The sequence below is a fragment of the Pantherophis guttatus genome, chromosome 1 (genome assembly GCF_059756535.1).
Source record: "Pantherophis guttatus breed Tessera chromosome 1, ASM5975653v1, whole genome shotgun sequence".
Taxonomy (NCBI): Eukaryota; Metazoa; Chordata; class Lepidosauria; order Squamata; family Colubridae; genus Pantherophis; species Pantherophis guttatus.
Window position 1 is genome coordinate 22,981,584 of NC_142063.1, and position 23,564 is coordinate 23,005,147.

The following is a 23,564-nucleotide window of genomic DNA, read 5'->3' on the forward strand; positions in this document are numbered from 1 at the left end:
TGTAATATTAATTGCATTTAATTAATTCAGATTCAATTAAGTGTACCTTTAAATTAAATCAACTTTAGTCTTTGTCCTGGTCCTGCATGTTTTTTGAGCATGATTCTAACATTCCACTCAAATGCCCAGTTTGGTTATTGTCTCCAGTCCTCAACAGAAGAACCTCAGCTGCAGACAATGCTTAGAAATATCTCTCACAATATCCAGGAAAACTAAAGATAACAATTTGTTTTATACAGGTAGTTCTTGACTTGCAACATTTGTTTAATAACTGTTCATAGTTATGACAGTGATTTAAAAAGTGACTTCTGACCAGTCCTTGCACCTATGGCCATTGCAGTGTCCCCATGGTCATACAACCAAAATTCAGGCGCTGCGGCAACTGGCATGCATTTACAACTGTTGTAAATACATGCCAGTTGCCAACACGCCTGAATTTTGGTCACATGACCATGGGGACACTGCAATGACCATAGGTGCAAGGATTGGTGTCTGAAGTCACATGATCACCATTGCAACCTTCTTCCCAGGGGGCTTCCAACAAACAGTCAATGGAGGAAGCTGGATTGGCTTAATGACCAGTGATTGATTTGACAGCCATACTAAAAGTTCTAAAATTGGACACAACTCAATTGCATTGCTTAACGGATGTTCTAGGCCCAATTATGGTAAGTTAAAGACTACCTGTATTTTAATTTGCAAAGTATTTTATAATTGTCTATGAAAAGTGTTATATAATTTAATTATATTTTAGATCTTCACTTTACTGTGCTCTCATCACCAGTTACTAGAAATTGTGGCAGAGTTTTAGTCCAGTAATACCTTGAAAGGCATAGCTTTTCCACTGCAATGTCAAAACAAAGTGTGCCTTTAGATTTAAACTACAGGTAGTCTTCAAATTACGACCACAATTGAGCCCAACATTTCTGTTGCTAAGTGAAACAGTTGTTAAGTGAACTTTGCCCCATTTTAGGACTTTCCTTGCCACATTTGTTAAGTCAATCACTGCAGTTGTTAACATGGTTGTTAAGTGAATCTGGCTTCCCCATTGACTTAGCTTGTCAGAAGTTTGCAAAAGGGGATCACGTGATCCTGGGAAACTTCAACGGTCATAAATATGAATCTATTGCTAAGCATCTGAATTTTGATTACATGACCATGGGGATGCTGCAAAGGTTGTAACTCTGAAAAATGATCATAAGTCACTTTTTCAGTACCATTGTAACTGAATGGTCCCTAAATGAACTATTGCAAGTCAAGGACTACGTGAATAGTCCTTGAATATTTAATCACACAGCTTCTTTAATTGGATGACAATCAGGATGTGTTTTTGCAAAATCTTTGGTTTTTTGTCAGGAGAAAAAGCAATTTATGTACTTAGCCTTTGGCTAGCTAGTAAAACGTGATCAAGCAAATGTTGAACTTCAGCCCAAGAGATTTTTTAAAACGTTCATCCATGAAGACGCTCAGAAGGCTTGAAATCTCTGCCTGGTGTTGCGTTCTGTGTAACTTCTTGGTCTTAAGTTAGCATGACTGATGACAGGGTTTGTGGGAGTTCCAGTCCAATGCACCTGGAAGGGCATGTGTTGATCTGTTTTTGGATTAGTTGGACTTTGTTTTTCCAATTGATAGTTTGGAAGCATATACAGTATTAGTCTTTTTTTAAAAAAAACTTTCTATGCTATACCAAGTTCTAGGCAACAGATGTGCAGTCTCTATAAATAAAACTGCGTTTCCCAAACAGACATGTTTCAGGGGAGTGTATATAGTTCTAGTTCATACAGTAAGAGGCGTTTTATGTTTGCTAGTGAGGGGAATTTGTGACATTTAGATACAATTCTCCGTATTCCGCATCATTGACTGGCTGCTGAGAATAACCTGGAGAGTCACTGCCTCCCTATTCCTCACACAGTTGTTTTTTTACCATCCTATGTGTCTTCAGAACTGGAATGGAATAGCCAAAAATCCAGTCTGACTTATTCTAGCCAGTTTCACCCATGAAAACATGCTGAGGTGGTTGTTTTTTTCAAGCAGTTGCAGAAAAGTAAGCTCTAAATCTGTCAAAACATTGTTTTCTTATTTCTTCCCCTTATTTTCTGCATCAATTTCTATGCAAGAATCCAATAAATGAAGCTCTTTTGTCATTTTCTGATATTTGTTTAAAGCTTAAGGCCATCTACTTAAAGCTACTACAGTAGGAACAGAAAAAAAAAATGACCGGATAAGATCTTTTAACCTTTGCTGACTAGCACAACCTTCCCTCTGCATACGGTATGCAATATTCCTGCTCCCAGTAGCTCCACCATAATTGAGTGTGTGTTTGCACAAGATGCCTAACAGTCTAGCACTACCTGTGGTTTAGTTACTCAGCCAAGTAATCTGATGCCAGATGATCAAACAAAGAAGACTGGTATAATTATACTGGGAGCAATGGCTTGAGTTGATGTCTCAGCTATTTTTGTGGCTGTCAATTCCTGGTTTTTTAAAAAATGCTGTTGTAAAAATTCCACAATGGCCTGATGAGAATCAGAGTTAACAGGTAGTGTGAGAGAAAACGACTTCCGGTACCTTCTTCCTGTAACCTCTTCTAGTTCCTATTTCAGCCTCTCCCATATGCATGGGAGAGAAAGGATGAGATAAGAATGTGCTGGGGAAACTCTTCTCTTGTGGATGTTCTCAATTTTGTTTCAGATGCCCGAAAAAATAACCAACTTTGTTAACCCTTACTTCAAGGTTTGAATGATACTGTGAATCATGAATAGATAGAGCCTTACCCAGTGACTAATATTGAATATGGAGTGGATATTAAGGCTTTTTTTCCCTTAAAATGATTTAGTTTGTAGGTTTGGTCATCACATTGAGACCCATTGATGTGGTTTACTAAGTAATGTGAATCTGTTCTTTGGATAGTTCTGAGGTGGTATTTCCAACCCACAATCCCTGCCTGGAGATATCATTGTAAGAATATTTACTTCTCTTGGCCCGCAATTCCTCTGTTTGCCTGTAGCTAATTTTAAATTTATTTTCTTTAAATTCATGTTAGGTTTTGAACATAGGCTGATTTGATTTTTTTTTTTAGTAAGTCAGTGTGGCGAGTGCTGCTGGTATTGGATTGTGATTGGAAAAAATTAGATTCTAATTCACTGGGAGACATTTGGGCAGTCACAATTTCTTAGCCAGACCTTCGTCTTGGTGAGGTGGGATTGAAGGAATGAACGTTGTGTACATCGCTTTATTTTATACTGGGTATTTTGTCAATGTTTATATATATATTTTGCAAAAATAAATAAACTAATAAAACAAAATGGGAAAACAAGGCAAAACAAATTTAAACAATAGAAATGTGTACAATATGTCAAAGAAACCTGACCTGAGCCCACAAGCATAGCATCTGCACTATTTAAACTTTTTAAAACATTAAAATAGGATGCAAATAGCTGCACTTAATTCTTTGCAGCAAAAGAAAAATGGGCAATTTAGCAAAGTAAAATTCAGAAAATTCAGAAGGGGTTAGCCTGCAAACTGAGGCTTTTAAGGCATCTTGAGGACTTCAGGATCTTCGCCAAGTCATCATTTGCTAGACTATCCCACTCCAGACACTGGGAAAGAAAAGGAGGGACAAGCATGAGTTATAGGCTTATTGTAATTATGCTTTTTTTTTTTAGAACACTGTCAAACACTTAAAGATGTAATTCAAATAACATGTTGAATTGTATTGCTGTGGCAAATACATTTCTCAGGCCCAGTCTACTTTGCAGAAACATGAAATATTGGTATGCAAAACACTTGAAAATATTATGACATCTAAATTGGCAATGTGAGTATTCTGACTTTGATATGAAGAATTTTGTTTGAAGATGGAACAAGACACTCAAAATTTTTTATTCTGCAGAATCCAACAAACTTGGAATATTCCTTGTGTTTTATCTTGAGTTTAAACAGAATCACTTTCTCTGCTTTGTGCAAATCCTAGTGGAATCCTCGATACATTTCATGTTTTGGACTTTATTTTGTGAGATCTGCTTCAATGGTTGTGTACATTACTCGAGGATAAGCAACGCTTTGTTGTCTGTACAAGAGTAACCACCGACAGCTTGCGTACGCTTAAGTAGAAATGATGCTAAGGTGAGCATTGTCAGCCTGTTACCTTCTCATTTTAGAGATACTGTTCTTAGTTTCCCTGGCAGCGGCATAAGATCAACGCTTTTGACTGCATCTACAGCACCTGATGGTATGTAGAAATGCAGGTAATCCTCAATTTATGACCACAAATGAGCCGAAAACCTATGTTGCTAAGTGAGAAATTTGTTTTGCCACATTTTACGGTTTTTCTTGCCACATTTGTTAAGTGAATCACTGCAGTTGTTAAGCACGGTTGTTAAGTGAATCTGGTTACCCCCCCAATCGAGTTGGCTTGTCAGACGTTTGCACCATGACCCCAGGACAACTGCAATCATCATAAATAGGAGTCAGTTGTCAAGCATCTGAATGTAAATCACATGATGCTATAATAGTCATGTCATAAGACATTTTTTTGAGTGCCGTAACTTCCAACGGTCACTATGTGAACTGTTGTTAAATCAAGGACTACTGTACGCAAGTGCAGGCGTGAATAAATGAGCAATGTGGGGCTTTGGGCTTGGAAGAGATGGAGTTTGCGCCTTCTCCATATGTTATTCCAAGGAAAAAAGAGAGCCTAATTTTATCGGTGATATTGCTTAACAGATTTGGAAGGGACCTTGTAGGTCAACTAGTCAAACCCCCATGCCCAAGCAGGAGACCCTATACCAGAGGTCTTCAAACTTGGCAGCTTTAAGACTTGTGGACTTCAACTCCCAGAATTCTCCAACCAGCATAGCTGGCTGGAGAATTCTGGGAGTTGAAGTCCACAAGTCTTAAAGCTGCCAAGTTTGAAGACCTCTGGTATACACCAATTTCTGACCTTTTTTAAATATTTTAATATATATATATTAATATATATAATTAATATATATATTAATAATATATTAATATATATATTAATATAATAATATATATATAATATTTTAATATTTTAATTTTTATTATATTGTGGGAGCTTCCAGTGATGAAGGTCCCATAATATAATAAAACCCCTCAAAACTTTGGGAGCTAAAGCAGTGTAGTCGTTTCTCGCTCGTTCCCCCCCCCCCCCGCCCCCCCCAGTGCCACACACCGCAAAGAAAGCGAAACCAGCCGGCTCCTTCCCTGTTGCCAGGACCAACCGTTGAGAACTTCGCTTTTTTTTTTTGAAATTGAACGTAGCCGTCTCCCGGGCTTCCGTCGCTATGGCACTCCGCTTCCGCCGGCTGTGCGGAAGTGACGCGTCCGAGGGAAACAAGGCAAAGCGGCTCCGGCCCGGCTGCAGAGGCACCGGTGCAGCTTTTCTTTTCCCCCCCCCACCCCCCTCAACCCGAGGATGGTGTCGCCGCCGCCGCCGCCGCCACCTCCTGGCCTCCTCCTCCCCCCTCCCGTCCCCCCTTCGCCCGCCGGCCCTTCCGGCGCGTCCCCTCGCGGGTCCACGGGGCTCTTCCGCGTGCCCGCGCTCTGCCTGGCGTGGTACGCCCTGAGCGCCGGCGGGAATGTGGTGAACAAGGTGCTGCTGGGCGACTTCCCGCGTCCCGTCACCGTCTCCCTCTGCCACGTGCTGGGCCTGGTGGCGCTCCTGCCCCCCTTGCTGCGGGCCTGGCGCGTGCCCGCCGCCAGCCCTGCCCAGCTGCCCCCTCGCGCCTACCCGCGCCTCATCCTCCCGCTGGCCTTCGGCAAGTACTTGGCCTCCGTCTCGGCCCACGTCTCCCTTTGGCGAGTCCCGATTTCCTACGCTCACACCGGTATGATGGGGAACGCGCGGGGTGGGGGAGGGGGAGGGAAGGAAGGAAGGAGGCTCTGGTCCATGTGCAGAGTGCTTTCAGGTTTAAAAGTGCGGGGAGGGGGGGAGGGAGGGGAGAGGCACTTCGTTTGTTCCTCTCCCTGTTCTAGATAGGAGGAGGGATCGCCTGAGGATATAATACGCTTGCATTGGAAATAACGTTTCAATTTTTTTTCTGGGCCCGGGGTTGAGTAATCGAGAAAGAAGGAAGCACTTCTTCCAACTGTCCTTTTTTTTTTTTTTTTTTTTTGAGATGTTACTATGGGTCGACCTAAGACAGCACACCTAGCGGTAGCATTTCTTCCTATTTTCTCCCCAGGAATAAATGTGGGGGGTATGTTTGAGCCTAGAATCAGGGGTTGGCAATTGTGGCTCTTTTACAACCTGTGGACTTCAACTCCCAGAATTCTGGGAGTTGAAGTCCACAGGTTGTAAAAGAGCCACAATTGCCCACCCCTGGCCTAGAGAATGACTGGCCCAAAGTCACCAGTAAGGTTCTCCCTACGGCTAAGGGTGGACTAGATGGAAGCTGGGATGTCTTTGGTCCCAGTCCACACTCTATGACTGCTAATCACAAGGGGTAGCAGTGCATTATGCTGTCTCCTGTTATCCCCACAACTGCCTTGTGAGGTAAGGTGGGTTAAGGGGAAGTTGATTGGCCCAATATTGCCCGGTGAACATTTGTGACTAAGGATGAGTTTGGAATCTTGGTTACAGGTAGTCCTCGACTTTATGATCCGCAATTAAGCCCCAGATTTTTGTTGTTAAGTGAATGTTGCCCCATTTTACAACCTTTCTTGCCACAGTTATTAAGTGAATTGCTACAGTTAAATTAGTAACATGGTTGTTAAGTTTAGGTGAATCTTTAGGCGAAGTTTTAAGTGAATCTAACTTCCCTATTGACTTTGCTTGTCAGAAGGTCACAAAAAACTTAAAACGGTGTACACTGCAAGCGTGATAAATATGAACCAGTTGCAAGCATCTGAATTTTGACCGCATGACCATGGGGATGCTGCAGTCATCGCAAGAGTGAAAAAATGGTCATGAGTCACTTTTTTCAGCACCGTTGTAACGTCGAAAGGTCATTATACAAACTGTTGTAAGTCAAGGACTAGTTGTATTTCTCTTCGTAGTTCAGTGTTAAACTACTTTGGTTCACAAGTGGATTTGCAAAGAGCTAGAAAGAGGGCTTTCTCTGTATGGAGGTATCAGTTTTCATTAGATTACTAGACTGTCCCCATTTATGTGTAGAATGTTGGCAGAATTTCAAGATAATGTCCTTATTTATATTGAGGAAGAAAAAGCATGCCTGGAGGGTATGGTATTGTGTTTTTTTTTTTTAAGTTTTTACTGCCAATAATCTGGTTCAACCAGAATGCCTGATAGTTCTTAAGAGGGGAAGCAAAGGCAGGGAAAACTGAGGGTTGTGCTGTCTGATAATGAAATCCAGTGAACCATCTTCATTTGAAGATATTCTGTCAGTATAAATAATATGTGGGAGGAGGAATGAGGGGTATAATTCATTCTTCCCCATGCATTTTGTACAGTATCACATTCTTCTCCAGGGGGCTACGGGAGAAGCTGAGGGAATAAAAGGATTTGTTCCTCAAGTAAATTTATTTCACTGATAAAGGATTCTGCCCAAAAAACCCTTCAGATGTATTTAATTAATCTCAGAAATCCCGTGCAGCCTTGATTTCTCCATTTATCTTTAATTCCTTGCAGAATTAATTGTGGAGGTAAAATAAAATATGTTTCAATACAGGTAGTCCTTGACTTATGACCACAATTGAGCCCAAAATTTCTGTGGCCTAGTGAGATAGTTGTTAAGTGAGTTTCACCTCATTTTACGAACTTTTTTGCCACAGTTGTTAAATGAATCACTGCAGCGGTTAAGTTAGTAACACAGTTGTTAAGTGAATCTGGCTTTCCCATTGACTTTGCTTGTCAGAAAGTCACAAAAAGGTGATCACATGACCCCGGTACACTGTAGCTGTCATAAATATGAGCCAGTTGCCAAGTATCTGAATTTGGATCATGCGACCCTGGAGATGCTGCAACAGTCATGTGAACAATAGTCATATGTCACTTTTTTCAGTATTGTTGTAGCTTCAAATGGTCACTAAACAGACTGTTCTAAATGGAGGACTACCTGTATTTCACACTGTAAGTTTCTTGTAGTTGTTGTGTAATTTGCATATTAAAAATTGTGTTCAGGCAAGATTTTTGTATCTTTTATGTTTAGAAAAGCTGTCCTTGTTTTTTCAAAATGGCACAAAGCGTAGTTAGCATGTAGTTTAGTTGTAAAGCAGGAAGTAGTATAGAAAAAAGTATCGGGTAGTCTAGGAGTGTCACAGTATCACTATGGAAGCTTTTGCATACGTGAGTGATGGTTGAACAATTATTTATACTGCATTACATTGTGTTGAGCAATATCTGCGTGCAATATATCAGTAGCTTTTATTTCACAGGCCTTGTTGCTGGCCTCCGTTCCGACTTTAATTCTGTGCCCTTCCTCCTCTTTCCAGTTAAAGCAACAATGCCTATTTGGGTTGTTCTCCTGTCAAGAATCATCATGAAGGAAAAGCAGACAACCAAGGTAAGAGAAATAAAGTGTAGTCAGAGGGATGAAGTATTTGACGCTTCTCTGCAGTTGTTCATTGAAATGTTTATCTGGAAAAAGAAAACATTTGGAAAGCGAGTTTTGTGAGGCTTGCATAAACTTTCTGTACCACCTGAACTTGGGAAACAGCTGCTGTCCCGTATAAGTAAGCTGCTCAGAATTGCCTTGAAGTGAGATGGGCGGCAAACACATTTAATAAATAAATAAATAGAGGTATTTTTTTTCTTTTCTTCCGTCAGGTATATTTATCCCTCATCCCTATTATTGGTGGAGTGCTGCTGGCTACAGTTACAGAACTCTCATTTGATACTTGGGGGCTTATCAGTGCCCTGGCTGCCACTCTCTGCTTCTCACTTCAGAATATTTTCTCTAAGAAGGTACCCTGTGGTTATTTGTTTTAATGTATATTTTTGCACTTGGCTACACATATGCAAATGTACTTGATATTTCTGCACTAATGATTATGCTGTCGGTCTTTGTAACAAATGTGATATATTCACATTTCAAGTTCTCATATTCTCTAATGGTGTAGAAACTCAATCGTTTCTTTGTGGTACACAAAGTCTAAGCTGCAATTGTTAACCAATTTATAGATGGAAAACTGAAATGGAGAGTAGGGGAGGGTTTCCTTAAGTCAGCTGGTAGTTTATGTTCATAACATGCTAAATCCAGGTTTACAATCCACAATATTATGTTCTAATAACATGCCTTAACACGATGGCCTTATTGACACACCATTGTAAGAATATGGTTGAGTTCTCACAGCACATTGAACCTTAAATGTCCAAATCTTTTTTAGTCTAAACTAACATATAGTTTACACTAAGTAAGTTGGACTCTGTATGTTAGTTTATATGATGAATTTTCAGGCTTCAGGCTTTTAAGTGACTTAAAAGTTAGCAACTAAATGTATAATAAGATTTCTTGAATAGCTTAAAGAGGTTGGTTTGGGGGCCTTTTTAAGACAGACAGGCAGACACAGAGTCACCCAATTAGTTTGTAGTTAGATGCTAGATGTTGGCGGGCCCGCAGGGAGGGCCTTCTCTGTGGCTGCCCCAGCTCTCTCGAACCAGTTATCTCCTGAGATCCGGACCATCCCCACCCTATTGGCCTTCCGAAAAGTGGTGAAGACCTGGCTTTTCTGGCAGGCCTGGGGCCGTTGATCTCGCTGTTGCGATCTGGCGAGATCCGGCCATGAATGGTGTGAATGGGTTTTAATTGTTTTTAATGTTTTAATTTTTAATGTTTTTATATATGGTTTTTAAATGCATTGTAAGCTGCCTTGAGTCTTCAGAGAAAGGTGGCATACAAGTTGAACAAATAAATAATAAATAGTGTTGCCTAGATTTTTCAAATTTTATTATTTTATTGTTTAGTTGAGATTTTTCAACTTGGTGCCTCTGACTCAAAATAAGATTTCATTTATATAGAATATAAAAAAAACAGTTGGAAGGTGTCTTCTAGTCCAATAACCTGCTCAAGCAGGAGGCCCTATACCACTCCGGAAAAATGGCTGTCCAATCACCCAAAAACCTCCAGTACTGGAGTACCCACAACTTCTGGAGGCAAGCCGTTCCTCTTGTTAATTGCTCTCATTGTCAGAAAATTTCTCCTCAGTTTTAGGCTGTATCTCTCCTTGATAAGTTTGCTTCTATTACTTCTTGTCCTATCATCAGGTATTTTGAAGATAGGTTGACCTCCTCTCCTATTGCAACCCCTCGAATATTGGAAAACTGCTATCATGTCATCTCTTGTCCTTCTCCTCATTAGACTAGACATCCCACAACTGTTCATCATATGCTTTAGCCTTCAGTCCCCTTGTCATTTTTGTTGCTCTTCTCTGCACTCTTTCTATAGTCTCAACATTACCCAACAGCTATGAAGGCTGGGAATTATGAAAGTTGAGATGCAATTTATCTGTAGGTCATCAAATTAGAAAAAATGGCTTAATCACTGCCACTGTATTCAATTGCACACAGGTAAAGAAATTGTGTATTTGAAATACAGCAATTACATTTCAGTTTACAGGAAGAAAAACAACTAAAAAAAATGATCCTTGAAGGAGGAGCTGTTTCTGAATTCTTTGTTCTTACAGGTTTTAAGAGATTCACGAATACACCATCTCCGTCTGTTGAACATCCTTGGGTGCCATGCTGTGTTTTTCATGATCCCAACATGGGTGCTGGTTGATCTATCTTCATTCCTGGTAGAAAATGACTTGGTAAGTGTTAACTCTGTAGAAAAGGCCTTTAGCTTGGAAGTATGTCCCGGGAGTGAGTTGGGGTCAGGAGGCTCCCATTGCTTTTTTGGTGATATTTTTATCATGTTTTCCATTGCAGCCCTCCCATATTTTTGTCTTAGCTGTTTAGAACTGGTATTGAACCCAGATTTTGATCATCATGAAGGACTTTGAGCATATTAGCAATAAAACCACGAGAGCTCCAAAACTGAACTGGATGATGGGTTGACTGAATTCTTGAAATTTGTAGACATTTTTTGAGCCTATGTTCTTCAATAGACTTTGAAGTGTTCTGGTAGACAAGAAGAAGGGTACTTAGATGGAAGAGTTCAGCCAGTTATGGAAAATGAATAGTGTATAGATGGAAAGATTCAGAATAAGATGTTTGGCTTTTATCTAAATATTTTTTTTTCAATTATTGAAATGTATACATGTGTTGTACCTTATTTGGTATGTTGTTAAAAAGGAAAAATTCACTTTGTTAAAAGTGAAATCTGCAATAAAAAGTAAGCCACTGCTGGGAGAAAGAGAGAAGGAAAATGCAGTCCTATTGATGCTCCTGTAGCCTCCTTTTAATACTACTGGTCATGCCAACCTGCTGGAACTATTGAAGAAGCTGAAATTTAGAGGCACTGTTTTCAGTAATTCTGCCCTTTCCCTTCAAGGCACTACCTGGTGGTGTTATGAGAGACTGTTGCTCAACCCCTGGGACTGTCCTGCAGATCATGCAAAGTTTAATTATATTTAACATCAAGGCTGCTGGGTTTGGAGCTAGTCACTGTCGGTATGCTGATGATACTCAGCTATACTTCTCCTTTCCTGCGAGCTCAGGGTTGGATGTCTCGAGAGCTTCTGCAAGTCTCCTGGCTGTATAAAGGACTGACTGAATGTGGGAGAACAAGGTGAAGCTGAAACCAGACAAGATGGAGTTGTTGCTGATCCAGGGGCTGAACTTCAAGATTCAGGAGATAAGGCTATGCTGGATGGGGTTGTACTCTCCCTAAACGTGCAGGTTCACAGTCTGGGGGTCCTTTCTGGATCTGGCATCTCATCAGTGGCAATGGAGCCTTTTATCAGCTTATTTGAAAAACAAATTGGGCCTCTTTCTGGAGATGGAAACCTGGTATTGGTGATCCAGATGCTGGTAACCTCAAAGGCTATTGCTGTGTATATGTTGAAGGGAAGCCCTTGGACAGTACAGAAATTGGAACTGCTCAAAATGCGGCTACAAAGGTGTTGCCATATCATCACTGTGCTGAAACAATTGCACTGCTTCCCAATAGCTCTCTAAACCAGTTATAAGCCCTCAAGAGTGTCATAGCTTTTGATTGATTATGTGCCATCAAGTCATTGTTTACTCTTAGTGGATGCAAAAATAGGTTTTCTTCATGATGATCAGTTTAGGTAATTAACTAGGCACTTTTGCAGACCCTGCCAAAGGCATAGATAGTATAATACAAATAATCTTGCCTTTCTTGTGGCAGGATGCATAATAAATTGTTGCTGGAGCCTTTATTACTGTACGTTATGAGGGAGCTCAAAATGTATTTTTTGCTCATGCCTTTTGAGTTTTCACCTTTTATGGATTTTATCATTGTATTAACTTTGGTCAAGTGACAGCCTAGCTAATCTCAAGTGGTTTGTTGAAATTGAAGGACTGTTGAACTCTTTGAGGGAAGAAAGATCTAAATCTTATTAATAAGTAATTTCTTACCAAAATTATATTAAATTAAACTTGTCACTAAGTTCTACTGTTTTTTAGCAAATAGGTGTCCACTAAGATAATTGCTGTTAAATTATAGTGTAGTCACCTAGGAGGTAGGTGGCCATAAGTAAATAAACTGTACTGTACCTAGCGTAGCCAGTAAGAATTTTTGACTATTGTATCCGAATAGTGCCATGTTGCCCATTCCAGTTTATAAATTATTGCAAAATCTTGATAGCTTTTTCATCCTTTAAAATACTTTCGGGTCTATCCATTTCTTTGCACTTAGAATCTCAGCTACATCTGGTAAATTATTCACAGTATGCTAACAGGTTAAGTAATTCTAAAAGAACTAGTTATTCAATAATAAAACTATCTTTTTTCAACTTTTTTTGAAAGCTGGGTGGCCTTATTTCTCTATTAGCAATAGCACTTAGACTTATATACCGTGTCACAGTGCTTTACAGCCCTCTCTAAGCAATTTACAGAATCAGCATATTGCCCCCAACAATCTGGGTCCTCATTTTACCCACCTTGGATGGATGGAGGGCTGAGTCAGCCTTGAACCTGGTGAGATTCAATCTGCCAAACTGCTGGCAGCCGGTAATCAGCAGAAGTAGCCTGCAGTACTGCACTCTAACCACTGCGCCACCGCAGCTCTTACATGTTATACTAATAGCAGTCCTTGATTAAAGAAGGTAATTGGGATCAGAATTTCTGTTGCTGCAATGTGGTTATAAAGCATATCACATGATTGCTGCTTAACAACAAATTCTGGCAGTCCCAGTTATAGTCATTAAGTGAATCATCACAGGTTATTACAGGTTAGATCTTCACATGGTCACCTTTTGTGATCCCCTGCTGGCTTCCTGATTGACTTAGTAGGAAGCCAGGAAAATAGGTTGTAAATGGTGGTCAGGTGACCCAGGGGATGCAGCATATAAAGACTGTTCATACGTAACTATCACTTGTTCAGCACCATCATAACTTTGGTCACTGAACAATTGGTCATTAAATAAATACCACCTGTAACAGAGTAACCAAGCAAGATTTTAGTATATTATAGAAAAAAGTATTTGATTTGTTCTAATCATATGAAAGCAAACGTTTCCTACAGGACTGTTTTAGTTTAATAGATCAACTTTCAAGCTTATGATTCAATTGTCATGGCTCTTTCATTTATGCTCTTACTAAGAGATACTTTTTTGAATGAAATGTTAAAAAAATAAAGGACATTTCTATCTAAGGATATATCAGAACTGAAAATTCTTTCCTCGACAAATTAATTACAATGATTATGGTGCATATAAAAATAGTTTTATGTCAACAACTGGTGAACTATATTTAGTGACTTGGATTCACAGGTAAAAAGATACTTTAACAACATGATATTGGGGGGAAATTACATTTTATATAAGAACTTGCAGATGGGTACATCATGTATAGGCCTACTCTAAAGTATCTTTATATCTTTAACAATGTTTGGAATTGAAAGCTAGGAATCCTTGTGCTTAATTAGAGAAATATTAAGTTATACCCAACCAATTACCACAACCAGTGTGTTGTACCTGCTTCTGTTCCTTTTAAGGTTGCTGGTGTCTCACAGACTGTTTCTCCCACAGAGTTCAATGGCTCATTGGCCATGGACCATCCTTCTCTTGGCCATCAGCGGTTTCTGCAACTTTGCCCAGAATGTCATTGCCTTCAGCATCCTGAACCTTATCAGCCCTTTGAGTTATTCTGTTGCAAATGCCACAAAAAGGATCACTGTCATTAGTGTCTCCCTGATCATGCTTCGCAACCCTGTCACCTCCACCAATGTTCTGGGCATGATGACTGCTATCCTGGGAGTGTTTTTGTACAACAAGGTATGTAGCCAATGGAAAATCTTCTTTTAACCTCAGGCCAAACAGTGAATGAAAAATGAATGTATTTGAAATATTCTCTGAGCCCTGGTTGGAACTCAGACTGGAATTCAAGCATAACTGAGGTTTAACTTTTTAAATGGTTGGGCTAGCTCAGGATTCATTTTCTGTTTCCTCAAAATGAACAGAATGACTTTTTCTTAACTTTTGAGTTTCATTAATGACTTGAGAAAGAGGTATATTTCTGTCTTTATGGATTCTTATCTCCTGATTTCTCAAATCAAATATTATTCCATGAATGAAGCTCTACTTTTGACTGTATAAAGTTACAGAGCCACAAGTGGTCCATAGTTCTCTTTTTTGTAGCTCCTCAACATACGGAGTCCTTGGTATTCTCTGAATTGGGTCATTTTCTTGCACATAACTGGGTTATTTTCTTACAGTTTCATTATCAAACCAGGTGACATCATCACTGATAATGTTTATCTAGTTTGGTAATGAAAGGCCTGCAAGAAAACAACCAAGCTCAGAGAGCGCCAGAGACCCCACAATTCAGTCTTGAGCTACAAATATTCTCTTCTATCAGTCCTCAACATTGCCAGATTTCAATGGTGCAAAATCAACAACATAGTTCTCCACGATTTTGAGGTAGAAAACTAAATAATGTATACCTTAAGCTTTTAGGAAGAAAACAGAAACAAAGTTAATTCTGACAAGTATTGTAAAGACAACCCAAAGTTAGGTTGATTCCTCACAAGCTGCAGTATAAATATGCAACAATTTTAAATACCATATAAAAATTACTCAAGCCTAGCTATTGTTATAAAAGATGAGTATGATAAAATAATCAAATGAAGTAGAGTTTCCCAGTCTTGAGAGTTGAAATGGCCTTTAATAGTCCAGGACAGTGATGGCTAACCTTTTTGCGATCACGTGCCAGGAGGGGGGCGGGGGGCTCATGCGTGTGTGCCCACACCAATAATTCTATGTGCCCCGCCCCCGCGTTTGCCAACTTGGCAAACAGGCCGTTTTCGGCCTCAGGAGGACCTCCGGGGGGGTAGGGAAGGCCATTTTCACCCTCCCCAGACTCCTAGAGAGGCTCTAGAGCCGTGATGGCGAACCTATGGCACGCGTTCCACAGGTGGCATATTAGTGGGCACGCCAGCTCAGCTCTGGGGCGCATGCATGCGCCGGCCAGCTGATTTTCGGGTCTTCTGGGCTCACCAGAAGTAGGGAAACAGGCTGTTTCCTGCCTCTGGAGGGCCTGGGAGGGGGAAGGCCCGTTTTTCTTTCTTACCTGGCTCCAGATCCTCTCTATGCATCTGGGAAGGGCGAAAACAGCCTTTCCCACTCCCTTGGAGGCCCTACGGAGGCTGAAAGGGCCCATTTCCCGACTCCCAGTGGGACAGGAAGTGACGTTTTTTCCTGTCTCCAGCCTCCAGAGATTCCTAGAGAGGCTCCTAGAGACTCCTAGAGAAGTTCTGGAGGCTGGGTACAGCAAAAAATGTCACTTCCTGTCCCACCGAGAGTTGGGAAATGGGCCCTTTCAGCCTCTGTAGGGCCTCCAAGGGAGTGGGAAAGGCTGTTTTTGCCCTTCCCAGATGCATAGAGAGGATCTGGAACCAGGTAAGAAAGAAAAACGGGCCTACCAGGCTATCGTGCCAGGGGTGGGTGGGGTTGTGTGCGCATGAGCGTGGGCACGTGTGTGCGACCCTCCCCCGCCCCCCCTCTCCTGGCACATGATGGCAAAAAGGTCAGCCATCACTGCTCTAGAGGCTCAGGACAGCAAAAAACGGGCTTTCCCCACCTCCACCTCCCAAGGCCCTCCGGAGGCAGGAAACAGCCTGTTTCACTACTTATGGTGGGTCAGAAGGCCCGAAAATCAGCTGACTGGCGCACACATGCACGCCAGAGCCGAGCTTACGTGCCCACTGATATGGCTACACATACCACCAGTGGCACACATGCCATAGGTTCGCCATCACGGGTCCAGGACATTACAGTTCTGCCCTCCCTGAGGTTGGTAGTTGAACTTAATGCGAAGGAGGTGATATGTTGTTTCAAAATATCACAAAGAAACTTTGACACTATATAACCTAGATGTGTTTTGAAGGCTTCCTTAGTGGCCTGTAATCTTAGCAGCCCACCACACTAAAACAACTCAGTTAATATAACAAGTTACAGTTCAGTACTGACAGAAAAATGCAAAGAACTCTGCTTTCCTCTCAAAAATGACAACAGAAAAAAATTCCTACCTCTGTCTGTGAATGTGATATGTCCACACCCACTTTGCTTCACTGATCCCATCCAGCCAAAGTGGAATCAGTCTGGCTCATTCTCTTACAGGAATATTGATGAGCTCAGTTTATGATGCAATAGCGGGGAGGGGCTTCATTTGAGACTCTAGAAGTCAAATGAACTGACCAATCAGGCTTGAGTTTATGTCTTGCCCTGTTATGACTCATATGCTCCCAAGATTCCAAAGGCAATACTTCCATGTTGCTCCTCAGACATAGGTCTTTCCTTTTGCCATGATGGAAGCCCACCATAGTGTCTACCACATGGACTCCTTACTCAATCCTCTACATTCTGAGGTGATTTCTTAATCCTATCAATCATCAATGGGAGCAGTTAGTGCTTTCTCATTAATAAATGGAAAGAGCAAGTTAACAGTTTCTCATTTAATATTTCTCAAGATAGTTAATGTATCCCTTGTTTTTAGGCTGTTTGTACTTGAGTAGATATTCTGATTTCTGAGGCTGATAGTGTAATTATTTTACAGACCAAATACGATGCACACCGGGAAGCAAAAAAGCAGCTCCTTCCTATCACGACGGGAGATCTAACAAACCTGGATCGGCGCTGGAGTACCCCAGAAAAGTCTCAGAATGGACTTGCCTCCTTTGCACATCATGGAGATTTCCAGTATGGTAGCAGCAGGAGCAATGTCCTCGTAGATCACCTCCAGTATTCCCGGCAGAACTATCCAGGACTCTATAGCTCCAGTCGCTATGATATTTAGCGAAGGCGTATTCATTGCTAAAACAATGTGAACTCTTCACATGGAGTTTTCCCCTTCCACTTGTGTGACTGTTTAGTCTCAAGGAATAGCCGGGGTCTGTGCATATGTCCCATGGAGGGATAAATGCTATAGAAGAGGGTACTGCATGCCAAGCAATACTTCCTAGTGGAAGAAACCACTGGGGTGGGTTTCATCAGGTAAAATTTGGCCATGCAAAAGCCCCAGTCTGTAGCCTCTGAGTCTCTGTGATCACCAGATGCCCCTGAACATGTTGATTGTCCATGGTAGCACAAACGTGGCCAGTTTTTCTTCTTTACACTCCTGGTTTTAGATCTTTTTGAGTTGCATTCTGCCTTACTTTGCCATTCATTTTCAGTTATTTTCAAAATAGAACAAAAACAACTTTTTTTCTCGGACCCTCTTTTGTGGAAAAGAGGAGAAGGTTTGTTGTATTCTATAATGAGGGTAGCTTTGCTGCTCATTTGCTGCCTTCGTTTGCAGCATTATGAGGGGGATTGCCAAAAATGAAGAAGAATGGGAGCAGTTTCTAGTCTCTGGTGAAAGAATGAATGAATTTATTCAAAAAAAATAAATAAAATCATGTAGTAGCAAGAGTTTGCTGCTAGCACTGTGTAGCAAGTATGGCTCTGAAATCCTCCCTCTCCCGCTCCTGTTTTAATCATGGTCTCAAAGCCTTTTTTGTTTGGGATTTCCCCCCCCCCCCATACAAAAAGGTGAAGCAAAGAGATCCATATGCCATGCAATTTTCTCCATAGGGCAAAATTTCTTAATAATATCATGCAGCTTCAGGAATTATTTTCTGAGGGTTGTGCTCTTCTAGTTTACAAGGATAATTTTTTTAAGAAATACCACTATGAGTATTGGTCTATCCTGATGTCAGATTGTTTATGTTCTCTCTTTGAAATACTCCTCATACTTTCTTTCCTGCTGTAGATGACATTTACTTTTTGCCTCTCAAGAATTCTTCTCCTGGGTACTGAAACTGGAGCAACTAGTTCTTTCTCCTGCACTATGATTAGCTGAGATCTTCAGCAGAAGTCTCCAATATGTCCACTATGCTCTTGTGAGTTTGTAATCATGTTTCTGGGTTGCCCAGGTAAGAGAGAGGCCCTTAGTTTATACAAGAAAGCAAGTCTTAGACAAGAGCCAAATACCTTGGCCTGTTTCTTTTTAAAATTTGACTGGCCCCTGCTGATGGTGGGAAGGCAAAATGTGCACATCCATTTTAGGGTGTCCATTTGATTTTCTTAAAACTGCTCTCTCCTTGAGCAAAGGGAAGCTAAAGACATGTGAGTTCTCTAACCTGGGTGTGGAAAAGAAAATGCAGCTCTGGATGAAAGGAAGACACCCATGCTGTATGCAATTGAAAAAGAAGGTTTGCATTCTGTAATAAGGCCCCTCATGAAGGCTGCAATATGGGAAGGTTGCAGGGACTGGTAATGGGGGAGTCATTCTGACCTTGATCTGTTCCCAGAGGATTTCAAAAGGTCTAGGATGACTCTGCCGAGAGGGCACTATTTTCCTTTCAAGTTATTTAGGTTTCATCTGCCTTCTTTCTAGAGCAGAAAGACAGGAATGTCTCTCTGCCAACGTCCCTCTCTTTTCATAATACCAAAGCAATGAAAACAGATGGCAAACAGAATAAAGTGGGAAAGCGCTTTTCTCTTAAGATGTGTGCTGTAGAAGAATAAAACGACATGTGGACTTCACATGAGCATGCCTGGCCACTAAATGGAAACAAAATGAAAATCATTTCTATACAGTTTGAGCAGGAAACCAGGGTAAAAAATGGGGGAAGATAGATTTATAAAACAAAAATAGTTAATTCATTTTTGAGAAGGACATAAGGTCCCAAAATTTAAAAGTGGACATTATTCTTACATGTGTGAACTAACTTCCGTACTAAAAGTGTGTTTGTCCAAAGAGAGTGAGTCTACTTTGGTTTTTTTTTTTTTATAAATGTATGTGAAAAGAATATCATAAATAAAGATTTAAGATCTCACCCAGTTTAGGACCAGTAAAGAACAGATTCTATATTGTGATAATTCAGTTGGGAACATAAATCTGTCGCCTTCTAGTATTGATAAACATTCCAGTCTCATTGATGGTGTAATGATGCAAAGCTGATAATAATTTTAATTTTTAAGAGGCTTTTAAGGCATAGCTGACTGAATAAACTAGGTATGTCCAGAGTACAATATAAAACAGTAAAAGCCAATAAGTTACAGCATGTTGTCACATATCTTTCCTTTGTGTCCTTTCACACTGTCAGGTTGGACAGAGATTCATTTTCTCTTCCTTCTCCCTAGATTCTCTGAAGCAGTGAGAGGCATTGGGAATCTTGTCTTAGTAATAGGATGCTGATTGTAATTGGTGTAGTCCAATAGTGGCTTTCACTTACCTTCGCTACCGGTTCGGAACTGTGAGTGTGTGCGCGTACGTGCTTGCTTCACTCGCGCGTAGCGCTTCTGCTCAAGCGTAGAACATTTTGCGCATGCGCAGAGTGTCCGTGATGACGTCCGGGTGGGTGTGCGGAGCCTCCCGCCGCCGCTACCAGTTCGCCCAAACCGAGGTGAACCAGTAGAAACCCACCACTGGTGTAGTCCTAATGTACTATTTTAGTTTTGAACATTTGTAGCCCAATTAGAGCCATGAGAAAGGAGCTGCATGAGGTATGACTTTGCCCTACATGTGATGAGAGCACATACATTAGACTCTCAAAAAAAAAAATGTTCCCAGCGAATTTCACATATATGTGAAATTCAATATTTGGAGTATTATGTTTATTCTGGGCCTGCTTGATACACTAATTTTAGGTGTCCCATCTATTCTCATACTTACTTGTCTTGGGAGGGGGTGATTGGTAGGATAACAGTGCATGTATGTATGTGTGTATGTTCGGGGAAGGGGTGCACATGCACTTGTATATATGTAATTGGAAATCCTGGTGTGTACTTTGGCTTTGAGTGTGTTGTAAAATTTCTGTAATTTCCCCCAAAGCAGAACAATGAACTAGAACAAAGAGCTAGCTTGTAAAAGTTGTAAAAATTGACTTTTAGATCTACGATTCAACAAGCAACTTATTCTTGTAAATAAGTAAAATTTTGTCTCTCACTAAAAGGAACATTTTTGGTGCTTGGGAAATTCATGCTAAGGACAATTTACATATGTCCTTGCCTTTTTTTTTTTTTTTTTTAAATGTACATCTCTGGATAGCCAAATGAAGGTCTTGGATGACAGCATCTGATACCTGCATGGACTGACAAAATTTGTAAATACCAAAGGATACTAGACAGTAGCAATGAGCAGGGTATGTCAGGTTCGCTCAGTCTGGTGTCTTCCAAATTTGTTAGATGTTACTTCACATAATCCCAGCCAATATGGGCAAATTCCAGTGATAACTAGAAATTATGAGAATTGAAAACAAAGAGATTGGAGAAAGCTATGGTACAGAGTTCAATAATATTTGAATTTAGTAAAGGACAAATTCCTTAAAAGTTTTGAAGACTCTTCCTTTTCAGTTATTTTTAGAACCGTAATGCAAAGAGTTACTAGGAGCATGAAGAACAACAAAAGAACTAGAGCAGAGTCAAAATGTCCTGGGCATGCCCTTTGGTATCTTGCTGGAGTATCTTTTTGCTGAAACATTTCCTTTGTATGAACACAAGTGTTAGGTTCAAACTGCATATTAGGCAGCATGGCAAGTTGGTTGCTGTTTTTTGTGTCTTAAAACATTTCTAAGCCTCCCCTGCCATGGGAGGAACCTTTTTAAAAAGTTAAGTCATTTATGAATTGGGGCAGCTTGGGAAAGGGCACATGGAGCCTCCCTGAGCCAGCTTCAGCTTTTGAGTCTGAATAATTTGGAAGTCTGTTCTTTTCAAACTGGCAAGATGGATCTGCCTGTTTCCAAATAAATGTTTAGGTTTGTGTAGTCAGTCACTTGCCTCTCAGAGGGGCAGTCTTGATGGTTTGTATATCGCATTGACAATGTCTGAAAAAGGAATATTTAATTGAGTTGATAGGTGTGGGTGTATATATTATAAATAAATGCAGTCACTCCTGTCCTAAAGTAAGGTGAATTTTTTTCAGGTTTTATTTGTAGTGTACAGGAACCATGATTTTTTTAATCTGCACATTTAAAAATTGGATAAAACAAAGTGTGTTGTAATTATGCTTTTTAAATTTGAATATGTAAATAAAGCTGAATTCTGCAAAGTTGAAATTTTCTTGCTTGGATTTATGTTGAAAGTAACAGCATTTTTTTCCTAAAGATTATAGGCAACTTCTTTCTCCTTTCCACCAGTACCAAGGCATATGAGCCAGGCAGAATTCCCACCATTAAAAATCCTGAATTGTAATAAGACTTATGGGCCTCCATTCTTTCTGAAGCCCCAGTGTCTGGCTTCTTCAGATCATCCTATCATTACAGATTTTAAGATATGCCACAAGTTTGTGCATTATTGTCGCCAACCCCCCCCCCCACAGATAAATAAACAATTATTCAGTGTCTAACTTGCTTTTCTTCAACTTCATAGGGGCTCATATGAAGATCTCTATTTTCATTCTCACAAGAGCAACCTGTGAAGTAGGTTAGACTGAAACAGTGACTGGCCCAGAATCACTCCCAGTGGCTATGAATTCAGTCTCCCTAGTCCCAGTCCAGCACCGTAATCAATGCACTGCCTCTTGTTATCATTCATGTTAGTACTTCCTTCTAAGCTGCTTTGCACTCCACTATTGAAGCAACCCCTAATTTGATATCTGTTTCCTTTGGTATAACTCAGTCCTTTTTATGAAGAAGACTTGGAAAATTATGAAAATAGTTTTTGCTTTTAAAGGAAGTAACTGCATGGTTAGAATGCAGTATTGCAGCCCACTGCCAGGAGTTCAATCCTGACTGGTTCAAGGTTGACTTGAACCAGGTTCCATCCTTCTGAGGTCAGTAAAATGACCCAGTTTGTTGGGTCAGCAATATGCTGACCCTGTAAACTGCTTAGAGAGTACTGTAAAGCACTACAGGTAGTCCTTGATTACAACAGTTCATTTAGTGATAGAAGTTACAACCGCACAAAAAAGGTGACTTATGAGCATTTTTCACACTTATGACCATTGCAGCATCCCCATGGCCATCTGATTTACATTAGGATGCTTGGCAACAGGTTCATATTTATGACAGTTGCAGTGTTCCGGAGTCATGTGATCTTCTTTTGTGACCTGACAAAGTCATTGGGGAAGCCAGATTCACTTAACAACCATGTTCCTAATTTAACAATTGCAGTGATTCACTTAACAAATGTGGCAAGAGAAGTCATAAAATGGCGCAAAATTCTCTTAACAAATTTCTCACTTAGCAACATAAATTCTGGGCTCAATTGTGGTCGTAAGTCAAGGACTACCTGTAGTATATAAGTCTAAGTGCTATTGCAATTCCCCCTGCCTGCTACTTGATGTTACTGGCATCTTTTGTTCTCTTGTTAAAAATAAGTTGTCTCTTCAGAGGGTAGGAAAGGGCTGATTTTGAGAGGGAAGTCATCTGGGGTGGGAGCCAAACCTAAAACAACACTGAAGAGAAGTGCAGCGACAACAGCAGGCCTTCCCATCAAGGCCTATTGGTTGTGTAAACAACTTGAAAGTTTTCCTCTGACCATTACTGGCCTCCATCCACAAAGAGAGTCCATCTGAGAGCAAGAATGCACATTTGGCTAGGTGATTATGAGAGAAAAAGCAAGCAACCTTACCTTACAGAGACATCTTCCTGATCTTGTTACTGCAGTCTTGTGATAACAAAGGGCTAATTGCATCCCACCAGTCCATAATCCAAACCTCCACTAAAAAAAAAAAAGCACTTAGGTGCAAAGATATTGCCAAAATGTAATTGTTTAACGTGACAGAAAATTAACTGTTTTCTTGACTCTGTGAGTGAAATGAGCAGTTTCCAAATTTTAAAATGTGCAGATAAGACACTCTTCCTCGTCACATCTGCTGGACCCACCAGAGCAGGGAGGCAGGGAATGTTGCAGGTCCCCTCTTCTAAGGTCCATCTGGTGGGACCCAGAATAAGAGCCTTCATGGTGGCTCCCTTCCTTTGGAACAGCATCCCTGTGGAGAGTAGATTGGCCCCTATTTTGACTAGACTAGACTAGACTAGACTAGACTAGACTAGATTAGACGAATAGAATAGAATAGAATAGAATAGAATAGA

General features: G+C 40.6%; 1 protein-coding gene and 1 long non-coding RNA gene across 2 annotated transcripts; one reads left to right on the top strand and one right to left on the bottom strand.

Moving 5' to 3' along the window:
- Positions 1–5,311: 5,311 nt before the first annotated feature.
- Positions 5,312–21,584, top strand: SLC35E1 (solute carrier family 35 member E1). The gene is made up of 6 exons (XM_034437554.3): positions 5,312–5,849; positions 8,416–8,486; positions 8,750–8,887; positions 10,606–10,731; positions 14,077–14,322; positions 17,102–21,584. The coding sequence occupies exons 1-6, from the start codon at positions 5,438–5,440 to the stop codon at positions 17,339–17,341; spliced, it is 1,233 nt and encodes a 410-aa protein (XP_034293445.2). The 5' UTR covers positions 5,312–5,437; the 3' UTR covers positions 17,342–21,584.
- Positions 8,488–14,111, bottom strand: LOC117677403 (uncharacterized). Its single transcript, XR_004594783.3, has 2 exons — positions 14,023–14,111; positions 8,488–8,560 (listed from the first exon to the last, which is right to left on the bottom strand). It is a non-coding gene; the product is annotated as an uncharacterized LOC117677403 (long non-coding RNA).
- Positions 21,585–23,564: the final 1,980 nt, after the last annotated feature.

Excerpts from the sequence above, each read along its gene's own strand:
- SLC35E1 (XM_034437554.3), top strand. The coding sequence starts at position 5,438 with ATGGTGTCGCCGCCGCCGCCGCCGCCACCTCCTGGCCTCCTCCTCCCC. Across the intron at positions 8,888-10,605 it reads AGAATATTTTCTCTAAGAAG|GTTTTAAGAGATTCACGAAT; the intron begins GTACCCTGTGGT and ends TTGTTCTTACAG. Across the intron at positions 14,323-17,101 it reads GAGTGTTTTTGTACAACAAG|ACCAAATACGATGCACACCG; the intron begins GTATGTAGCCAA and ends ATTATTTTACAG.